This window comes from Gallus gallus, chromosome 3, assembly GCF_016699485.2.
Source record: "Gallus gallus isolate bGalGal1 chromosome 3, bGalGal1.mat.broiler.GRCg7b, whole genome shotgun sequence".
NCBI lineage: Eukaryota > Metazoa > Chordata > Aves > Galliformes > Phasianidae > Gallus > Gallus gallus.
In genome coordinates, this window is record NC_052534.1 from 4,300,499 (window position 1) to 4,319,876 (window position 19,378).

General features: G+C 45.4%; 1 protein-coding gene and 1 long non-coding RNA gene across 9 annotated transcripts in view; both read left to right on the forward strand.

The window, feature by feature from the left end:
• The first annotated feature begins 74 nt into the window (after positions 1-74).
• The window catches only part of RIN2 (Ras and Rab interactor 2), a 62,514-nt gene continuing 43,210 nt past the window's right edge, over positions 75-19,378 (forward strand). For 2 of the 8 annotated variants that reach the window (XM_004940159.5, XM_040697766.2), the window contains exons 1-2: positions 2,618-2,682; positions 3,408-3,537. Coding sequence is in view for 1 of the 8 variants with exons in the window: in XM_004940160.5 (XP_004940217.2) it covers positions 2,447-2,682; positions 3,408-3,537 (366 nt within the window). In the remaining 7 variants the exon portion in view is untranslated. Of the gene's footprint in view, positions 2,683-3,407; positions 3,538-4,841; positions 4,923-17,501; positions 17,590-19,378 lie in introns of those variants that run through there. The other 6 variants (XM_046939343.1, XM_015283396.4, XM_040697767.2 and 3 more) reach the window with 4 other exon arrangements.
• On the forward strand, positions 5,321-6,275 carry LOC121113168. The gene is made up of 2 exons (XR_005858432.2): positions 5,321-6,016; positions 6,118-6,275. It is a non-coding gene; the product is annotated as an uncharacterized LOC121113168 (long non-coding RNA).

The window sequence follows — 19,378 nt, forward strand, 5'->3', positions numbered from 1 at the left end:
GATGTCTAGGCAACAGTAGTGTGATTAGAATTTGGCTCTGACTCTTCCCAAATTCCTTGTGATTAATCACAGCTAGTGTCTGGCAGCCACTGTCTCTCTGGACATCCTTGCATTCATGTCACTCTGGCTGGAGCTGTAGAGTGAGGAATAGTTTTTGGCACACATGTAGTGGGAGTGAGCCTTCACTGGCAGCCAGAGGCTCATTATGTCCCTTCCCTGTTCCCTGATCCAGCAGGGCGGCTGGCAGGGCCAGGTGCAGAGCCTTGGCACTTCTCAACACAGGATAAGAGAGGGTTGCCTGCATCAGTCCTCCCAGAAGGCACAACATGTGCAGTGTGGGTTGTGGGGGCTTTCTGAGAAATTTTGAGTGTTGGTCCACGCGCTCTTTAAAAGCTGTTGTGTCAATGTGCTCCCAAGTCTCTGCACTATTATCCATTTTATCTGAATACCTGGGTTTTCAACCCACTTAAGCAGAAGGTAAAAAGTAAGCGTTACTGAGTTGGAAGTACAGTTAACGCAGTATTTGCACTTATTTCCTGGCTGTCAGGGAGAAGCTCGAAGACAAACTGGCTGTTGGATCTCTCATCAGAACTCCATGATGGAAATGTGTCTTGATGCGGGGGAGTGTTGAAAAGCTGTTGGCCAGATTTCCCTCAATGGGATAATGCTGAGAGATGAACATGAGTGCACAGTGCCATCAAATAATAACAAAGTCATTTCCTCCCATGGACACAGTGACTAGCAATCACAAACAACTCAATTCCGGTTCTTTGCTGTCAACCTTAAAGAAGACAAAAAGGAGTGAGGAATCAAAGAGTGGCTCTGCCATGGGTGTAGAAAATAGAAGGTGGACATTCATCTCACTCCATGTCGGAAGGCCATGTGAAGAAGCAGAAACAACCCTGTATATAATTTTTCCAGACTGAGTGTTCTCTCACTTATGTAGCCTTTAGCTCAAGGACTACAAGAGCACTGTAACCTCTCTGCCCTCCTGCAAAGCTCACAGCCCTGCGGCAGCTCCTAGGACAGGGGCCAGGGGATACACAGTCGTGACACAGAAACACTGGCCACCACGAGTCTCTCCATGGCTCACCATGAGCCACCTGAATTATTGCTGCTCCTTGCTGCAATTGCCAGGGTGTGACCACAGATAAGCAAACATTAACCTCTGGTATCTACTCAAAACACGAGATGCCTGTAACACTGTTTTGCCCTGTAATTCTGATTTTTGTTTTTACAGAGCTAAAGCGCACGGTACCCAGGCTCTGTCAAAACCAAGTCATACAAGGAAGCTACCAAAACCTTGCAGGGGTGCGTGGTGCAGCAGGAAGGCCAAGTGCTGCTTCTTGTTCAGGCTTGTCCAGTCCCCCAGGGCACCATACCAGTGCTTGGAGCCTTCAGCTTGTGTGTTGGTTCTGCTAGAGCAGAGACGTTTCAGTAGTTCTCAGGGTAGCTCACAGAAAGGCAGATCAGCTTTTGCAACCTGCCTGCAGGATTGCTTCAGCTGTCTCCAGTTCACCCGACAAGTTTCACACCACTCTGTCAAAGGACAGCAAGTGATTACATCAACAGAAGCTGCTGGTGGTTGTCTCTGTGAGCCTGCCTGGTCTCTTCTATCTAAGAGGATTATCGTTCTATCCTGGCTGATGATTAGTGCCCATTTTTATGGAGGTCACAGAATCACTAAGGTTGGAAAGACCACTAAGATCATCAAGTCCAACCGTCAGCCCATGTCTGTTACTGCTCTAGACCACATCACTCAGTGTGACATCTACCCTTTTCTTGAGCACCTCCAGGGACGGTGACCCCACCACTCCCTGGGCAGCTGTGCCACTGCCTCACCACTCTCTGGGAGAAAGAATTGTTCCTAACAGCCAACCTGAACCTCCCCTGGCACAACGTCAGGCCATCCCCTCTCGTCCTATGGCTGTTCCCTGGGAGCAGAGGCCAACCCCACCTCACACAGCCTCCTTTCAGGTCGCTGCAGAGAGCCAGGAGGTCTCCCCTGATCCTCCTCTTCTGCAGACCGAACAGCCCCGCTTCCCTCAGCCGCTCCCCATCACACTGTGCTCCAGAGCCCTCACAGCTCCGCTGCCCTTCTCTGGACACTCTCCAGGCCCTCAGTGTCTTTCTCGCAGTGAGGGCCCAGCACTGAGCGCAGCACTCGAGGTGCGGCCTCAGCAGTGCCAGTGCGGAGGGACGGTCACCTCCTGCAGTACCCAGATTTTGGAACTGCTGTGCCTCCCTTAACCACGTCTCCCCACCACTGTGAGGCTGTGGGCACGCTCCTCAGCATGCTCTCTGCAACATGGCTGCTGGCATTTCAATCACTGCTCCATTTATGGAGAACGTGGCTGCCTAACTGGAATTGAAACCTCGCTCTCCTTGTTTTGTTATCGAAACAATCCCGGCGACGCTAATGGTTGTGTGAGGTACAGGGCCTAGAATGGCACTGGGCACTGCGCACAGCCTCAAGGCCGAGCAGCACCATAACCCTCCCAGCCAGGCGTCTCCCGACCCCCGCGGGGAGAGCGCGACGCCGCGCAGGCGCTGTGCCGAGGGGAGCGGCTCCGGGCCTCGGGAAGAGGCGGTGCTCAGCGGCGCGGCTCCTCCCCGTGCCCCAGCCCGGCCGGCCGCGGGCTGCTGCCGCCGGTTGCGCTCGCTGCGGGCCGGCTGCGCGAGGTAAGGGGGCGGCGGGCAGGGGAGGCCGGCTGGCCGGGGGGCGGCCCACCGGGGACCGTTGCCCCGCAGAGGGGGGTGGGGGCCGGGCTCCGTCGGGAGCGCTGTGGAGGCTCCGCGGGGCCTGGCGGGCGGGCTGGGACGGCGTCTGTATCTTGACGTTTTCTTTCTTTAATTATTTCCTCGTGAATGTTATCCTGCAAGTTAATTTTAAACCGCCTGAGCGCGTAGGGGAGGGGGGGTGCCTGTTCCGCTGTGGGTGTGAGCGCTTTGTCTCCTGCCCACCTGCTGCCCAGCCCCGCTCCGCACCCGCCCGCTGGGGAGCGCCTTCCGCGGGCATCGCCGCCACAGCTGCGCTCCTGCGGGCTGAGCGCTGGTCGCTGTACGGCTGGAGCTGGAAGGGACCTCTAACGGCCATCCCTTCCAACCCCCTGCAGCGCACAGGGACACCCCCAGCTCCATCAGTGTTCACAGCCCCGTCCGGCCTCACCTTGGCTGTCCGCAGCGATGGGGCACCACCACCTCTCTGGGGAGTCCGTGCCACTGCCTCACCGCCCTTGTTATAAAGTACTTCTTCCTTATATCCAGTGTGGCCTCCACCTGGTGTTTCTGTGTAGGCAGAAGCTGCCAGGATAAACATGACGGAGGTGTCCCTTTGCTATTAGAATGCAGCTTTTGGAGAGCAGCTGGGAGGTTTGTGAAGTCACTGGAATTAATTTTCTTTGCAGAGCTGCCTGTTTGTCCAGGTTGCAGGCTCTATGGCTCGTGAGGCAGCGCTTAGAAGAACAGTCGCTTGGAGCTGTGGGCTACGCGAGCCTGCAGCTCTGCTTTTGGTTCGGCTACATCTGCTTTGGCTCTGTGAGTATTTCCCTGTTGTACTGGCATGGGGAGCGGGCAGAACAAAGCCCTTACCTCATCTAAGGCCCGGTTAGATCTGTGAAAAGTTTCGTTAGAGTTGGACCTATTTATCTCTCGAAGGCTGCACAGGGTGGTAGTGAAGTCTCCTTCTCCAGAGATACTCAAAACCTGGCCGGACGCCCACCTGTGTGACCTGCTGTAGGGAACTGGCTTTAGCAGGTTGGACTCAGTGATCTCCAGATGTCCCTTCCAACCCCTGCGTTTCTGTGATCCTCCTTAATTGTTCAGATCTGCATATTGAATTAGACGAGCAGAAAGACTGTGTGAAATAAACTGTGTTAATTGTACAGTGAAGCGAGAAAAGGGCTGTGATTCTGAGAGTATTTATGTGGAGCCATCCTGTATTTTACTGTGTGTAATCCAAGGATGCATTTAATTTCTTGGAGAGAATTCATATTAAGTCTGCTGCCTTATTCTTTGTATTAATTAAAACATAGCATAAGTAATAATTACCAAGAATTTCAGCAATACTGAAATGATGGTGGAAAAGCTACATGAAACAAGATTCCTAATATGTTTCTAGGCGTCTACTCACCAATTGCTTTTGAATCATGCGCAGAGTGTTTTCTTGAATGGATATCTGTAGATCAGTTTGTTCCTTCTTTGCAAGCTTGTAAGTGGTTGGGTTTTTTGTTAGCTTCCTTTACTCCTCACTGGGTTTGTGGTCATGTTGTGCTACCCCTAGGTAAGGTATCTCCGACAGATTGGTTTGTGAGGACTCATTTGTGTGCTAACATGAGTTTCCTCTTGGCGAAGGCTTTGGAAGGACAGCTAATACAGACATCAGTCTGTTGAGGAATTGATCATGTTAAGCCATAGGAGTGAGGTCTGCTTGAAAAACTGCTGATGGCGTGAGGGACTTCTGTGTTGAACATGCTGAAAACACCTGAATCTGTGATTGCTTGCCAGAGCACATGTGGTCCAGGTGGTTTATGAGCAGTTCCATTTCCTTTGCCAGTACCGTATCCTGTCAGCAGCGTGAGACTTCAGCAGGTTGCTGCAGTGTTCCTTGCACACCCACCAGTTTTGTGTTCCTCATCCTTTCTGAGGTCCCACTGGGATGTGTGGCCATCACCTCCAGTAAGCTATGCTAAAGCATCCTGTTTCCTGGTTCTCTGAAGCACATAGCTTACGATCAGCTGTGTGAAGACTTTGGCATGGGGCTAGCAGGACAATGGGAAGTTGGCTGTGGTTGTTCTGAAGTGCATTTATATGAAAGACAGTGTCTTTTTTTTCCACTTCAGGGGCTTTGGATCAGAGGATGAAAGGAGTTGAGCAGCAGAGGTCTCTCCTTCCAGATGTAGTGACTGCTGTAGCAAGCTGAGGTGTGTTGCTGTATAGCACACAGAAAACCGGTGCTGCGGTCATGTGCGTCCCAGGCACCATGGGTAAACAGCATTAGCCCATGGACCTAAATACTTGGCATACCACGCAGCTCTTGAAAATAAGAGATTTATGGTAACTCTAATCTTTAGTAAGAAATGTTTCAAAATACGTGCCTCACAGAAATAGAACATTCTTTAGTAAAGAGTTGCACAGCAGGAATGTTAAGCGGAGTCAAATGTTGCCAATTAAACTGTTTTGTTCAAGCTGTCATTCATTTGGTGGTGTATATTGGAAGAGGAGGGGATGGTACTGTAACTAAATACTTGGTGCTCTGTTAAATTAAGTCAATTAAGGCAATGAAACACAGAGATCACGTAGTAGGAATTGGATGGGTATAGGGCTCTTATTTTCAGCATGTCTGAGTGTGGAACACAGCAGATAAATGCTTCCTGACATGCAAAGTGCTACAGCAAAAAGCAGTGCACAGCCATTATCTCTTACTACTGAAGCAGTGTAGTCTTACAGAGAAGTCAACAAGAGCTGGAAGGGCTTCTATGTCCACTCAGCATTCGTGGTGCTTATGACCTACAATAGGACTATTTCTTGTTGTTAGTTTTATCTGATGTTTTACCACCTGCAGTTACCCAATCCTAAATCGCGTGATGGTTCAGCCTGCCATAGTTATTTGGGAATCTGAGTGTTTGCAGTTTGAGCAGGACAGGGAGGAAGGATTGGCAGGAACTTGGAATTTTCTCTGTGTCTGGGCTGCCATGAGCTGTAGCACGGTTTGTTTGTGAAACGGCGGCTGCTACTGCTTCACATTCTTGGCTGATGAATCTGGAGTGTTTATGTGGTCTGGTCCTGCTCTTATTCTGGGCTCCACGTGATATCATGGCCTGTTTTAATTTGGCTTCAAGGCCCTCTGATAGATGGACCAATGCAAACACAGTCTTCCCACTGCCTTCCTGTTCCCTAATGTTGCAGCTGAAATGAAAGGCGATAAAGGACCTACCAGGCATCACACTGAGCCTATGAGTGTTTCTACACTGGATTTCTGCCCTTAACAGTACCTCCTTTGGTTAGAAAGACAGAGGTTAGTGCAGTGTGGTAGCACAAGTCTTTTTCTTGAACTGCTGTGCTGTTTAACCCAGTCACAGCAGCCCTCGTGAAACACGTTTAAAATGCTCGCTTCAGGTGGTGCACGTGATATCCATGGAGCAAACCCAAAGGAACTGGATTTTCTCCCCATTCTTGGACCAGGATTTCTAAGACAACTTTGTAAAAGAAAGTTCTTGGGAGATCTCTTCCCTGTGACCTGTCTGTGAGGAATAAAAGCCCTGCTTTGCATGTCAGCGCATGTTGTCTTCTTGAGCTCCGGAAAGTCTGAAATCACTAAATCACCTGGTAAATATTTAAATACCAAGGAACCATTGTGTAGCTGCAGATTGCTGCTGCTCTGTTGCACCCAGTGGGGCCCTGTTCATGGACACGAGGTGAGCTGTTTATTACCATCCCTCGCTGGTCTCATACTTACCAGCTTAGAGGCAGAAACAACTACATTTTGAGGGACTTCTCTCAAAAGAAAGCTGTTCTTGCTCCTATTCCACTAGCTCTGGAATATGAATACCTTCTGGCCAGATGCCCAGCACTAAACATGGTACTTTGAACGTGCTCTCACAAGTGACTTGGAAAGGAGAAAAAAAAACCACCAACAAACGTTTTGGACATTTAAGTGGTTCCCTTCTCTGGTTTTGCATCCCAAGTGATGAGTTTGGCGTCTGCTTTCTACTTGCTGAATATAGATCCATGCTTACCCATAATTATCTACATGGTTCTTTGACTGTGACTTGGGTTATTTTCATCCTGGAATTATGTTTCAACAAGGTCTTGCTAACTTTCTTTTCATGTATGGTTTGCATTACATACAGTAACATTCCCTTTCTTGGGTGTCGATTTGTAGTCTTGTCTTCCTGTTGCTCCTTCACTTGATATTTTAAGTGCTCGTTGACAACAACGTAATCTTGACAAGAATAAATACATATCCTTGTGCCAAGTGAGGCCCTAGCACACTTTGTTGGGTAACTTGCTGAGATGGTAATTCCTGAGGATAAATTAAATCTTGGCAACTATGAGATGGCGGTGTTTGGTAAGCTGTTGTAATGAGCTGTTCTAACGGTGGCTGGTTGGGGACTTCTTAAGCAGGGTTGCTTCACAGTGTTCAGAGTAGTTGATGCAAGATGGAAAACTGTAATTTGAGTGCGTCAGATAGCTCTGAAGGAGGAAGCCTGGGCCCGTGTCCCCTGTTTGCTAAGGGCTCTGCCTGTTTGTCTGCCTGGGAACCTTCCGGCTGCTACAGGTGACTCAGACTATCTGCCCCTGCACCGCAGCATAAACCTTATCTTGTCTGTGGCTTTTACAAGAGTCTAGAGACAGCTGTTTAAAATAGCAGTGGTTTGGGACGTTAACAAGAAACTTGGTGTTCAGCGTTACTCATTCGAGTGCTGATCATGTAGCAGTGTTCAATGCAGGCTTCTGGACCTACCACAGAAGTACAGAATGCAAGCCTAAGGAAATGTCTGGATCTTAAGCAGAATATTACGTTTAACTCTGAGTTGTTAGGCAGAGGCACCAATTGATTTGGAAATGGAAGAGCTGAAGAAAGTAGTCTTGAAATATCATCAGTCTTCTCACCACCTTTTGCAGCCCAAAAGTGTAGATGTTGGGAGGCAATGTTTGGGCTGTGACAGGAAAGCTTTTTTCCTTTTGTTGAACTTTGCAGTTCCCAAGTGTGGATGGACGTTACGTTTCCTGTGCAGTTCTGTTTATAAAGACGTTTCCTTTCAGAGCAGGGACAGACTGGTTACAAGTGCTTCCTCTGCATCAGGGCTGTGTGTGCCTCGTGAGCCTGTTGGAATAGGAAGATATCCTTTAATTCAGTAGCAGCATCTCATTTGGAGCATTTTGCTGGAGTCTGGTGCGTGCAAAGAATAATGAATTTAAGGAAGGTAGAGCATTGGCTCAGCTTGTGCTCAGTTAAGTTTCCATTCAGACAGCTGTGCATACTCTACAATTATAGCTATGAATGGTCCATCAGTTTTTCTCCATTCATACTTTTCCTAATTGATGCACTTCCTTAAATGAGTGCTAATGCAGCATAGAACTACAGATTGCATTTAACCCTTAATGCTGCATCAAGTATTTAAGCAGATAAAGGAAAAAGAAACCACTAAGTCTTCTGGGTTGTATACACTGTCCCTGACTTCTGTAAAGCCTTATTTGTTCTGAGTTGCAGCAATACCAATAGTGACAGGGGTATGCAACAGCTCTTAAAAGCCAGCTGTGAGTTTGGCAGTCCCAAATCCTGTTTATGGTCATCTTGTTTGCTAGGAGTTCTCCCAAAATCCTATTTACAATTAATAGGAATTGGACTTTTCCGCCTTTAGCTGCAGCCTCTAAACTGTTTGATAAATATATAGCCAAAGAATGGTGTGCTTTGATACTGCGGCAGAAATGTTGACTATTTGCTACTTGAAATCATTGTAACTTTAATAGAAGTACCTTAACTGGGGCATCCAAACTTGAAAACTTCCAGTATTATCCATGTTTGTGTTTAATGAGTGTTATATATGTCCTTCTGCTGGACTGCTGGACCATTTGGTCTGAGGAGAGCTCTTCCAAGCTGTATTCTGTCTTGGGGTGGCATCCCCTGCAGAGAAGGACTTGGGGGCCCTGGTGGATGAGAAGCTGGACATGAGCCAGTAGTACGCCCTTGCAGCCCGGAAGGCCAACTGTGTTCTGGGCTGCATTAAAAAAGGGGTGACCAGCAGAGAGAGGGAGGTGATTGTGCCCCTCTACTCAGCTCTTGTGAGGCCCCATCTGGAGTACTGCGTCCAGGCCTAGGGCTCCCAGTACAGGAAGGACAAAGAGCTCTTGGAGTGGGTGCAGAGGAGGGCCACTAGGATGATCAGAGGGCTGGAGCCCTCTCCTATGAGGAAAGGTTGAGGGAACTGGGATTGTTTAGCTTGGAGAAGAGAAGGCTCCGAGGAGACCTCATTGTGGCTTTCCAGTACTTGAAGGGAGCATATAAACAGGAGGGGGAATGGCTGTTTATGAGGGTGGATAGTGATAGGACAAGGGGGAATGGTTTTAAACTGAGACAGGGGAGGTTTAGGTTGGATATTAGGAGGAAGTTTTTCACACACAGGGTCGTGACACCCTGGAACAGGTTGCCCAAGGAGGCTGTGGATGCCCCATCGCTGGAGGCATTCAAGGCCAGGCTGGATGTGGCTCTGGGCAGCCTGATCTGGTGGTTGGCGACTGCACATAGAGGAGGGGTTGAAACCAAATGATCATTGTAGTCCTTTTCAACCCAGGCCATTCTATGATCACAAGCTGTTTTCCTGGAGGCTGTTGTTTAGGAAAGAGATAAGTACTCCTCCAGTCAAGTGGTTTCTGTGTTCAGGACAGGCTTTGGTTGGGTCTGGGGAGAGAACTTTGTGGGAGTGCAGCCAGAGAACAAACCATGCAGACCTTTTAAATTGTCCATGCCATTTAAACTTCTTTTTACTTCTAGGAGTAGAATGATCTACAGCTATCAGTCAGTAAGCTTGATTCTCAAGATCACCTTTGCCAGTTCCTGTGCTTTATTATCTACGTGCTAATTGAACTCAGCAAAGAAATTGCATTTTTTAGTAGAGTATATGATGCTGTTCTTTGGTTCCACTCTGGTCATCTACTGCATTATATTTCCACTGCACTGTCTGCTAGTCTGTAGTGCTGCACAAGTTTTGGAAGTGTAATTAATACCAATCTCTTAAGCTTGAACTTGAAGACCATTAAAAGAGTTACTTTGTGCTTTGTGTCTTGTGGGTTTTTTTTAACTAATCAGGTGTAATGTACTTAATTGTAGAAAGAAGCTTCCCGGGATACTGATATGTCACACATCTCCTATCAGTATTTTTCTTGAGAGTTCTGTAAAGAAGAGAAAAGGGATATGTCAGTAGGAATCATTAATACACTTGACTAGGTGCTGATCCTAGGCTAAAAGCTGTTCTTGCCTTTAGAGAGGCTTCTTGATTGTTTGATGGAATTCTTTGCTTCTACTCATATGTTGTCTGCTGGCTGCAATAGACAACTGGTTATCAGTTGAAACCTTTGTATGAAGTATCATATTCTCATAGAATCACAGAATGGCCTGGGTTGCAAAGGACTGCAATGCTCATCTGGTTTCAACCCCTCCTCTATGTGCAGGGTCACCAACCACCAGACCAGGCTGCCCAGCGCCACATCCAGCCTGGCCTTGAATGCCTCCAGTGATGGGGCATCCACAGCCTCCTTGGGCAACCTGTTCCAGTGCATCACCACCGTCTGGGTGAAAAACTTCCTCCTAATATCCAACCTAAACCTCCCCTGTCTCAGTTTAAGACCATTCCCCCTTGTCTTATCACTATCCACCCTTGTAAATAACCATTTCCCCTCCTCTTTATGTGCTCCCTTCAAGTACTGGAAGGCCACAATGAGGTCTCCCTGGAGCCTTCTCAAGTATGCCAGCTTCTAATTGGAGGCAATATGATTATTTGCTTGGCTCCTTAAACTCATTACTGGGCCAGCATCTTTTCCCAAATCTTCAAACAGTCATTAACCCCAGCAAGATCTTAAACCTTCCTCTGTTGGGTTTGGATTAAGGGTTACCCTTAACTACCCTTAAAATACTTGTACTGGAGTCAGTGCCACTTTGGTCCATGGGTCTGTGTTGTGAATGTGTGGGCTAATTCCTAACTGCACATAAATGATGATTTTAATTAATTTTGTTTTATAAATGCTGAACCTCCCAAGGCTACAGATAAATGTCATGAGTTGTTGGAAAGTGGCAAAGTTACTGTTTCCATGGGTAGTCTCCATGTTGTAGCCTTCGTGGGTCATGAAACAGCAAATTAAACTGCTCCAGGTCTGGGCATGGTGTGGTGGTGTCAGTGTAATTTGCTTGTGGGTGTGAAATGTGTGTGTGCAAGGATAGGTGTGTTTCCTTGGGAATTCACATGTTGAGGAGGCGGAGGGGAGAGAGGCCTTTCTTGTGGCAAGCTGCTAAGAAGCACGGCAGCTGTTTGAAGCTGATTGTGGGCTTGGAATGCGTTTCTGATCAAGAGATTAACAAGGAAAAGTTGTTGAAAGTTCACTGAACGTGCAGGGTTCCAACAAATAGCTGTTGCTGCTAAGTTCTGCAGCGCTGATAGCACGTGGATGTCTGGTGCTGCATGGAGTAGCAATGGTGGAGTGCTTAGGCTAACAGCACAGGTTAGCTTGGCAAAGCGTGGGAGGAGAAATGAAATCAGAGTGCAAAGTGATTTGCCCACAGGTGTGGTAATGGACTTAAGGCTGCGTTACAGTCTGGATCTCTTTGCACTATACATTGCAGAACGATAGATTCCCCAGAAGATGGGCCACTGCGGTGATATTCTGCTGAATATGACTTCTAGCTGAAAGGAAAAAGGGGCAGGGGGAGGTGATTCTCGCCCTTTGAGCTAAGAGTAAATGAGAGAACTGTGAGCTGAACACATTCAGGCCAGCAGCTGGCAACAGCTGCTCTGTTATGCTTCAGGCTGCAGAGGAAAGTAAAAGAGCTTTGTTCCTGCTTGAACCCTAGATAAGGGCGTCGTTAGGAAGCCCAGCTGAATGCAGCCACCCCTCTGGGCTGGTGATGGAGAGGATGGGGAAAGTGAACCAGCACCAGGCTTAGGCATTTCTGATCTAGAGGTGGGTGCTTACCACTAAATGGATGTTTTGGTCGTGGCCAGGTCTTTCTGTAGAGCTCCAGTTGTCCTGTATGGAGGCCTTGGTGAAAGTAATGGAGTGTGCTTGATTCCTGTCTTTATGGGGAGGATGGTAACCAGTTTTGTGCTGAGCATCATGTGGTTTGCTTCTGCACTAAGAACCTTGCAAGTAAGAGAAGTTGCAGAACTTGGTGGGAGCAGTGATCTTGCACACAAGCTCAGGTCCGTGAGCTGTAAGAGAAAGATAATGAAAAGGAGGATGTTCACTTTCTCCTTGGTTAGCATTTTGGTGCTGTGGTTTTGGAAGGAATGCAGAATGGGGAAGAAATAATTTTTCGGGGTTAGATAGCTTAGCTGAAGCAGGTCAAGTTACTCTAGAGATGTACGGCTCCCCAGAAATGTGGGTTTGTGTGTGTGTGGATAGAATACGTGATAGATGAGGTACAGAGGAATTGGGAGAAATGAACTTGCTGATTGTTTTAAGAGCAGTTAGTAGGCTTTATTGATAAAGATTCAGTTTTTTCACTGTGCAGAATTGATGCAAAGAAGCTGTACAAAAGTAACTGGCACCAGATGCAGAGCAATAAAATATCGCCATGCTAACTGGTACATAACCTCAAGAACTATTCTCACTCATTAGCAGACTTTTTAATGTCTCCAGAAAGAGAATTACTATTTATTTCTGTTAACAAACAAAAATAATTTGAGTAAGATAGTTAAAAGAAAAGGCAACTCAACGTATTCCTGTATACTTAGCCCCAGCTCCTTATGCACAGCAATTATGCGGGTTTGTTGCTAGCAGTCACTGGAATCTTCTGGTATGAGTGTCAGTAGGGATTAAACCTAGAAGATGCTTTGTCATGCTTCGTTTTCTGGGTTTGATTGCATTTGATCCAGGTTAGAAATACAAAAATGTGATGATAACAAATGCTTTGCCAAAGCATACATGTAACGCAGGCCCCAAACTTGTGGGGTCACCATGGTGTTTTAGTTTAGAGCAGTCTCTTGTTCGTACTTTAACCTCATTTCACTGAATGAGGCTTATTTTCTTCTAAAGCACTTATTTCGAAACTCTTTGTCCCAGGAGAGAGAAGGGAGAAAACAAAATGTTTACTCAAGCAAGTGAAGAGTGGAAAATTAAACACCCACACTTCCTTCTTTAGGAGTTCCCCTAGCACCAGCAGGGAGAGAGCAACTTAGGTAATCGAGTGGGTCTCAATGTGGATGCTGATGTTGCTGGAGAAGCAAAGCTGAGGGATGATAATTTTCCCTGTACCCATGGGGGATCAAAACTGGGCAAGATGGAGAAGGTAAAAATGCTTATCCCAAAATCTAGAGAGGAAATGTACCTTTATTCCTCCTTGTCTAGATGAAGGCAGCATGGGAGAGGCTTGACATCTCTCTCTGCTGCAAGAGACAGTGGGTGGCTGCTGTATTGATTCCTTGCTCTTTATACAGGGTAGTGAATATCCCAGTGTTCTGAGGGACTTGAGGGAAACAGCTAGGTGAGTTGTTGGGGTTGTGATCTTGGGACCACTTTCTTCAATACAAATGTGTTGTTGCAAGAAGAGGGAAGGCTGCTCAAACTTGTGGAAAAGTAGGATTTTGATGATGTCTTGTGTAATACATCTTTCTTTCTGGGAACCTTATGCAGATGTTAGGGAGAAAGGAGTAGCAAAGACCAAAGAAAAAAAGAAAGTGAAGAGAACTGTGCTGGTGTGTGGAAAACTTAGAGATGCGCTGAAGAAAGCTGCCAGAGTGATAGAATTCATCCCTGGGAGTTCAACTGCAGTAGAGAGTGAGTTGGGTGTTGGGGCTGGGGTAGGAGATGCTGAGGCTGGTCAGGACAAGCAGAATGATAGGTGAGTGCTACTGATGGATGAAGGGAAGAGAGCCAGGAACCAGCAGTAATTGTGGCACTGTTGATGAATTGCAAGTCAGAAGTGGCAGGGGAAGAAGCAGTGAGATGAAGGAAGTGCCCACGGTGCTTATCGGAGGGAAAACATACAGGGAGAGGTTAGGCGAGGCAATTGTTCTCTGAAGGAGGATCACGAAGAGCAACATGAGGGCAGGAAGGAACCTATGATTACGTGACTTGGAAATTGTACAGACTGAAAGCCAAGCCAGGAGACCTGTTGAGGCAAACATTGCCAGTCTCACTGCGTATACGCAAAGAAGGGAAGAGGAGTGGAGTTAGCTTGGGGCAGATATTTCAACAGCCTTCAGCTTTGAGTTTCCTGGGTTTCCTTGGTGTCTGTGATAACCTTTTTGTTTTCAATCTGATTTATTCTGCTGTCAAGAAGTTGGACAAAAGAGGAAACAATAAATCATTTATGAGAATAGAACGTTGTGTTTTGTTTCTCTTGCATTTTATCAGTAGAAGTATATTTAGAAACTAAGTAGTAGATTCTGAATACTGACTATCTGGAACTCCCTTGTCTGACAGGAAGAAAATTCTCCCAAGTGACTTCCTTAGCCCAATTCCCCACATAAGATATAGTTCAGTTGTATGGGGAAAGTAAAGTGACTAAGACTATTTCAGAGCACAGGTTGGTCGAGGTTTTGGGTAAGCTTTCTCATGAAATAATCACCACCTTATGGCCTGTGGAATATTTGCTATTAGCCTTTCTTTTTTTTTTTTCTTTGCTTACACAAACACCTTGGGCTTCTTGCTAAATCTCTCCCAAATATGCTTCTCCTGCTTCTGACTCCCATTTGTCTTTCAGATAACCACGTACCTGTTATGTTAATGTGTACCTTACGATAGGGGGAAAGAAAAATGTTCAAAATGTTCAGAGTTTTACTTTGTGATTAGTTTGAAAACCTCAGCTGTAGTACTGGAAAAAAGGGATTGTGTAGCTGAAAGCCTATCTAATTTTTCCAAATGCAGCAGTTAGCATAATAGTATCACAGAATAGGTTGGGTTGAATGGATCAGGCTTGGTTTATTTTCTCTGGGCTCTTGTGTACATGTTTTTTTTGTTTTTTTTTTTAAATCTCCTAGTAACCTTATGAAACAAGTTGAGGCATTTTATCTCCTTTCTGTATATGGCACAGCTAGAAGGACAGTGAGAGCGCTGTGCTGGAGGGCTTATCCTGTTTGCAGTGCTGGCATGCTTGTACAACAGTGAACTGATTCATAGACATGGCTCACTTTGTACAGAGCAGGAAAAACCAAAGCAAACTAAGCGTTCCAAGCTTGACAGTAACTTTCTCTCTCCACAATACAGGTCAGCAGCACTGGTTCTTAACATCAAAGGTGAAAAGCCTCTGGGGGGGAAACCCTGTTCATCACCAGGTTTATTCCTAAAGCTAGGACTACCATTGATACAAGCTTACTACACATCCATTCATTGCCAGTGGATCTTAACTAGGTTTGGTCACTGAAAACTCTGGCATAGGCAAAAATATTTTGCTATCTGCCATATTTACATAGGGAGGGCTTTGTACAGGGAACAGTGAGTTTTGTTTAATGAAGTAAAAGATTTTCTTGTAGTCATCTTTGTGTGCTAGGTAAAATCCAAACATCAACACTATTTTTCTCATGTGAATATCTCACATTTTTGTATATGTTTTCCAGGAGCAGATAGCAAAGTAGTTACAGCTTTTTCAGCGATGTTGTCCCAATAGACAATAGGCCTCCAAATTTCTCTTGACCTTGCTGTTCTGTAGCTCCAAAAGCACAACAGTTTTTGGTGTTCAGTTTAGTATGCTAAGCCTGGAGATATTTTCTCACTTATACCCTTAGATGTTTGTCATTTGTTGATAAATGCAAAGCTAAAAAACCTGCTTATTGATCATTTAACCTGGTAGGGTACTTTCTGATTTCATGCTTTCTAATATAAATGTAATAATTTCTGTGTGATGGGAGATAACAATAGCTTGTAGAAGGAAGACACGTGAACCTTCAGAAATGTAAACTTTTTCTCTGCTTATTTATTCTTCGTTGGTTGGTTTGTTTCAAAATAAAATCATTCCTTTCTTCAAAAAAGAAAAAAAAAAGCCACCAAACCCCTTAAGAACTACTACTCAAAACAAACAAACAAACAAAAAAGGTGGGGAGCAACTTGGAACACGAGGCCTTGTAATTGATGTAATTATTTCTTATGTGTTTTAAGGGTGTGATGAAAGGGAGTACACACCCTCATAAAATCTTGTAGGGGTTGGGAAGAAGTTGGAAGTGGCCTCCAGAGGTGAGGTCAGGGTGACAACCTTCAAGCAAGGAAGGCTGGCACTCTTTGTTGATGCAACTTCTTGTAGTGTTGAGGTAGCTGACCTTGCTGACTAATACATAGTTGTGCGAGGACACTTGTGCTTAGCACTGGTTGTAGTATCCTGTGGGTGATTGCCTTGGGGTGTGTAATTGTGCAACTCCTTGTTGCTGTTGGCATGATTCTTGACATACAGCTTGAGTTTGTATGGTCTGTGCAGAATATGAATGTAAGGTCAACACCAGATTAAGGTAGTGCTGCTTGTTCTCCAGCTGGTCATCTTAGCATTTTATGCTGTGCTGGGGTTGAGGTGCTCAGCAAAATATGCTTTGGACATTTGTATCAAGGTAAACAGTACAAGCTTTTAGCTAGACTTTAGAATAACAGATATGCTCAGTGATGGATGGGTTTCAAGTTGATTCTTCTTGATTACTGTTCAGTGCACTCTGTACTCAACCTCATTCCGATACTTGTGGACACTGGGGGAAGTTTTTCTACTGATTCATCTAGGATAATGAGGAGCATGGTTTACTGGGCATGGTGGTGATGGGTTGATGGTTGGACTAGGTCTTTCCTGACTTTAATGGTCTTTCCTGACGTTAATGGTTCTATGATTGTATGTAGCTTCCTAGGCGTTAATGAGCTCTCAAACAACAGTTTGCTTCTTTTAACTACAGAGATATACGAAGAAAAATCTTTGCAAGCCATTTCCAAATAGAAAAAAACTGTTGCTTGCAATTGCAGAATAATTGTTTTCTCACAAAAAAAAAAATCCATGAAGCAGATCACTGATACCAGTGCAGTCATAAAGGGCTATTACATTATGATTGAAAGAAACCACGTTTTGCTACTTTTCATTGGAGCACAAACTGTTGACTTGTGTGTTTGACAGTATGGAGAAGTTGTACTTCTGCTGTCAGATTCAGGTAAGAGTGTAGGATTGGCCCATCTGGCAAATAAAAAGCATCTTCTGATGGCTAGTAGTGAATTTATCACCACTATACATGTGTATACTGCAACCATTGGGTAGCTATCCCTTCTATACAAGAACCCTCTTGCCATAGTGTGGGTGCAAGCTCAAGACTGATCTCTTACCTTATGGTGCTATGAGGTTGCTTTTCCTGTGTATTACAGTTATGGTTTTAAGAATGTTGCTGTCTGTTTTGGCAAGCCCTTAAAAATGCAGTTGAAGGGATCTCCTTCCTTCCTTAGGACTGAAATATGATGAAGTGGAAGTAATGGTGTATATGTAAGCACAGAAAAGTAAGTCTGAAGAGATATCTTTAGAGATTTGTCCTCTGCCAAAAGGCTGGAATGACTGGGAAGTGGTCCGGCATGGACTCCCGTAAGCTGACATTAGGATCCTGGTGGGGTGAGACCTAAGAGCTCTTTGTTAATCATAAGAATGGGCAACACCATTGGGCTGTATATTATCTCATTGGAAAGATGTGGAAGGAGACCCTGATACCAAGAAAAAATTAACTGAATATTGTAAACATTGGTGGCCATTGTATGTCTGGGGAGTCCAGGAAAAATTGCCTGAAAATTGGACTACTTCCTATAATACCTAGTTACCATTAATGGTGTTTTGTTACCAGGGGTTAAACTCCTTGGATGTCTGCCTAGGCTTGTAACAAAAGAGGAGTCACAAAGATATCTTCGTGGCAAAAATGGGAAGTGTAAAATGTAAGTTGACTTGAATAGATCTGTGTTGGTTTCTGACCTGTGGTTTGTCTGTCAGATTTACAAGTTGTTTCTGAGTAATCGATAAATTGTTTGATAAGTCAGTACTGAACAGCTGGGGTTGTTAACTCTAATGAGGATGCCTGGAGTGCAGCGGAAGCACATGGGCAATGTGCGGGAAGAGGGGGTTGAGTCCCTTCTGGGCAGCCATTATGGGAGAAGACTGAAGGGTTTGAGTCCCCAGCATCTTACCAGGCTATTGTTGTTAGTCTGTGTTAAGTTACTGGTTTTTTATGTATCCTGTGTGTATTATATTACTTTTCTAATGAGCAATAAGCCTTCCTGAGGGGGAGAAAGGAAGCTGTGGAGATCTTCTCTGGGTTGCTTGCTGAAACGTTGGAAGGAGTAGGAGGGGATCCATGCACCATCAGACAAGTGGTGGAATATTGTAATCACAGCTGGTCATCGTATGTTTTAAAAGAATTAATGTTGTTTTGAAGAAGGGAGAGAAAATGGGGTGAAGTGCTGTATGTTTTTTTGTTTGGAAGTGAGATATGATACGGCATTGCAAAAACATTGTGAACTTGTACCAAAAGATCTTACACTGGTGTTCTTAGAAAAGGATATCAGAAACTCCACCCTGCAACGTAGGTTAAACATGCATTGAGTATCAGACAGAGGAAGAGAAATACAGAGGAGTGAAGTTGGTTCAAATCTGGGGCAGAGGAGACCAAACATGGATGAGATAGATTTTGAGTTTATGGCAAGAGGGAGGGAGAGGATTGAAGTCCGATAGCAGGAGGCACGCGGTAGGACCCAGCAGTTCATTAACAATGGTACTGCCATTTTCAGAGACAGATTTGTGATCATGGGAGGAATTGGTACAAGCATGCAGGAAGGACCCAGATAAAGTAGTTAAGGTGATGGAAACTACTATTAGAAGTCAGGATCCAGACTGGAATGGTTTAGAAATGTAGCTTTAGTAAAGGCGAAGGAAGAAGCAGAAAGAATATGTGCTCAGAGGGCACGGCAGTAGACAGTCAATTACCTTTCATTGATCCTGAGTGGGATCTGAATAATCCAGGTCAATGAGAACTATTGGCTAAATATTGGAGATTCATTTCGCTTGGGATGAGACATGCTATCCCTAAAGCAAGGACAGTAGAGGTAATTTTGAAACATGGAGCTAAAGCAGTAAGGCAGAAGCAGTATCCAATTAAACTAGAGGCTAGGCAGGGGCATGAAGATAAGTAATCCAAAAATACTACTACTTGGTCAAAAAGCTAAATAGGAAGGGATATAAGTTAGAAAAGTATCTGAGTGCAATTTATCAGATCACACAGGAAATACATCCGGTAGTAACAAATGTTTATGCTTTGCTAAAGGATTGAAGGTAACAAACCTTTTGAACCCCGCAGTATTCTTAGCAGTAAGCGGAGATGAAGGGTCACCTGGAACACAACTGCCTCCAAACTGTTGAACAGGTTCATTCCAGCTGAGTTGATGGATGAGATACTTTCTTTGAAGATGTGACCAGGGAGCTGGTGGCTGATGGCAGCAGCTTTGTGAGGGAGGGGATTCAAAAAGCAGATTATGCTGTAGTGACTCGAGATGGTAGAAGCCAAAGCCTTGCATCCCAGTACATCAGCACAAAAAGCTGAACTGATTGTCTTCAGTGGGGGATAGAGGCAGTGATCAAAAGGGGTCCTTAGGACTGCCAAGAGGGGCTCATGACACCCAACGTGCAAGCACAGAGGGGTGAAGGAATATGCAATAGACTTCTCAGAAACAA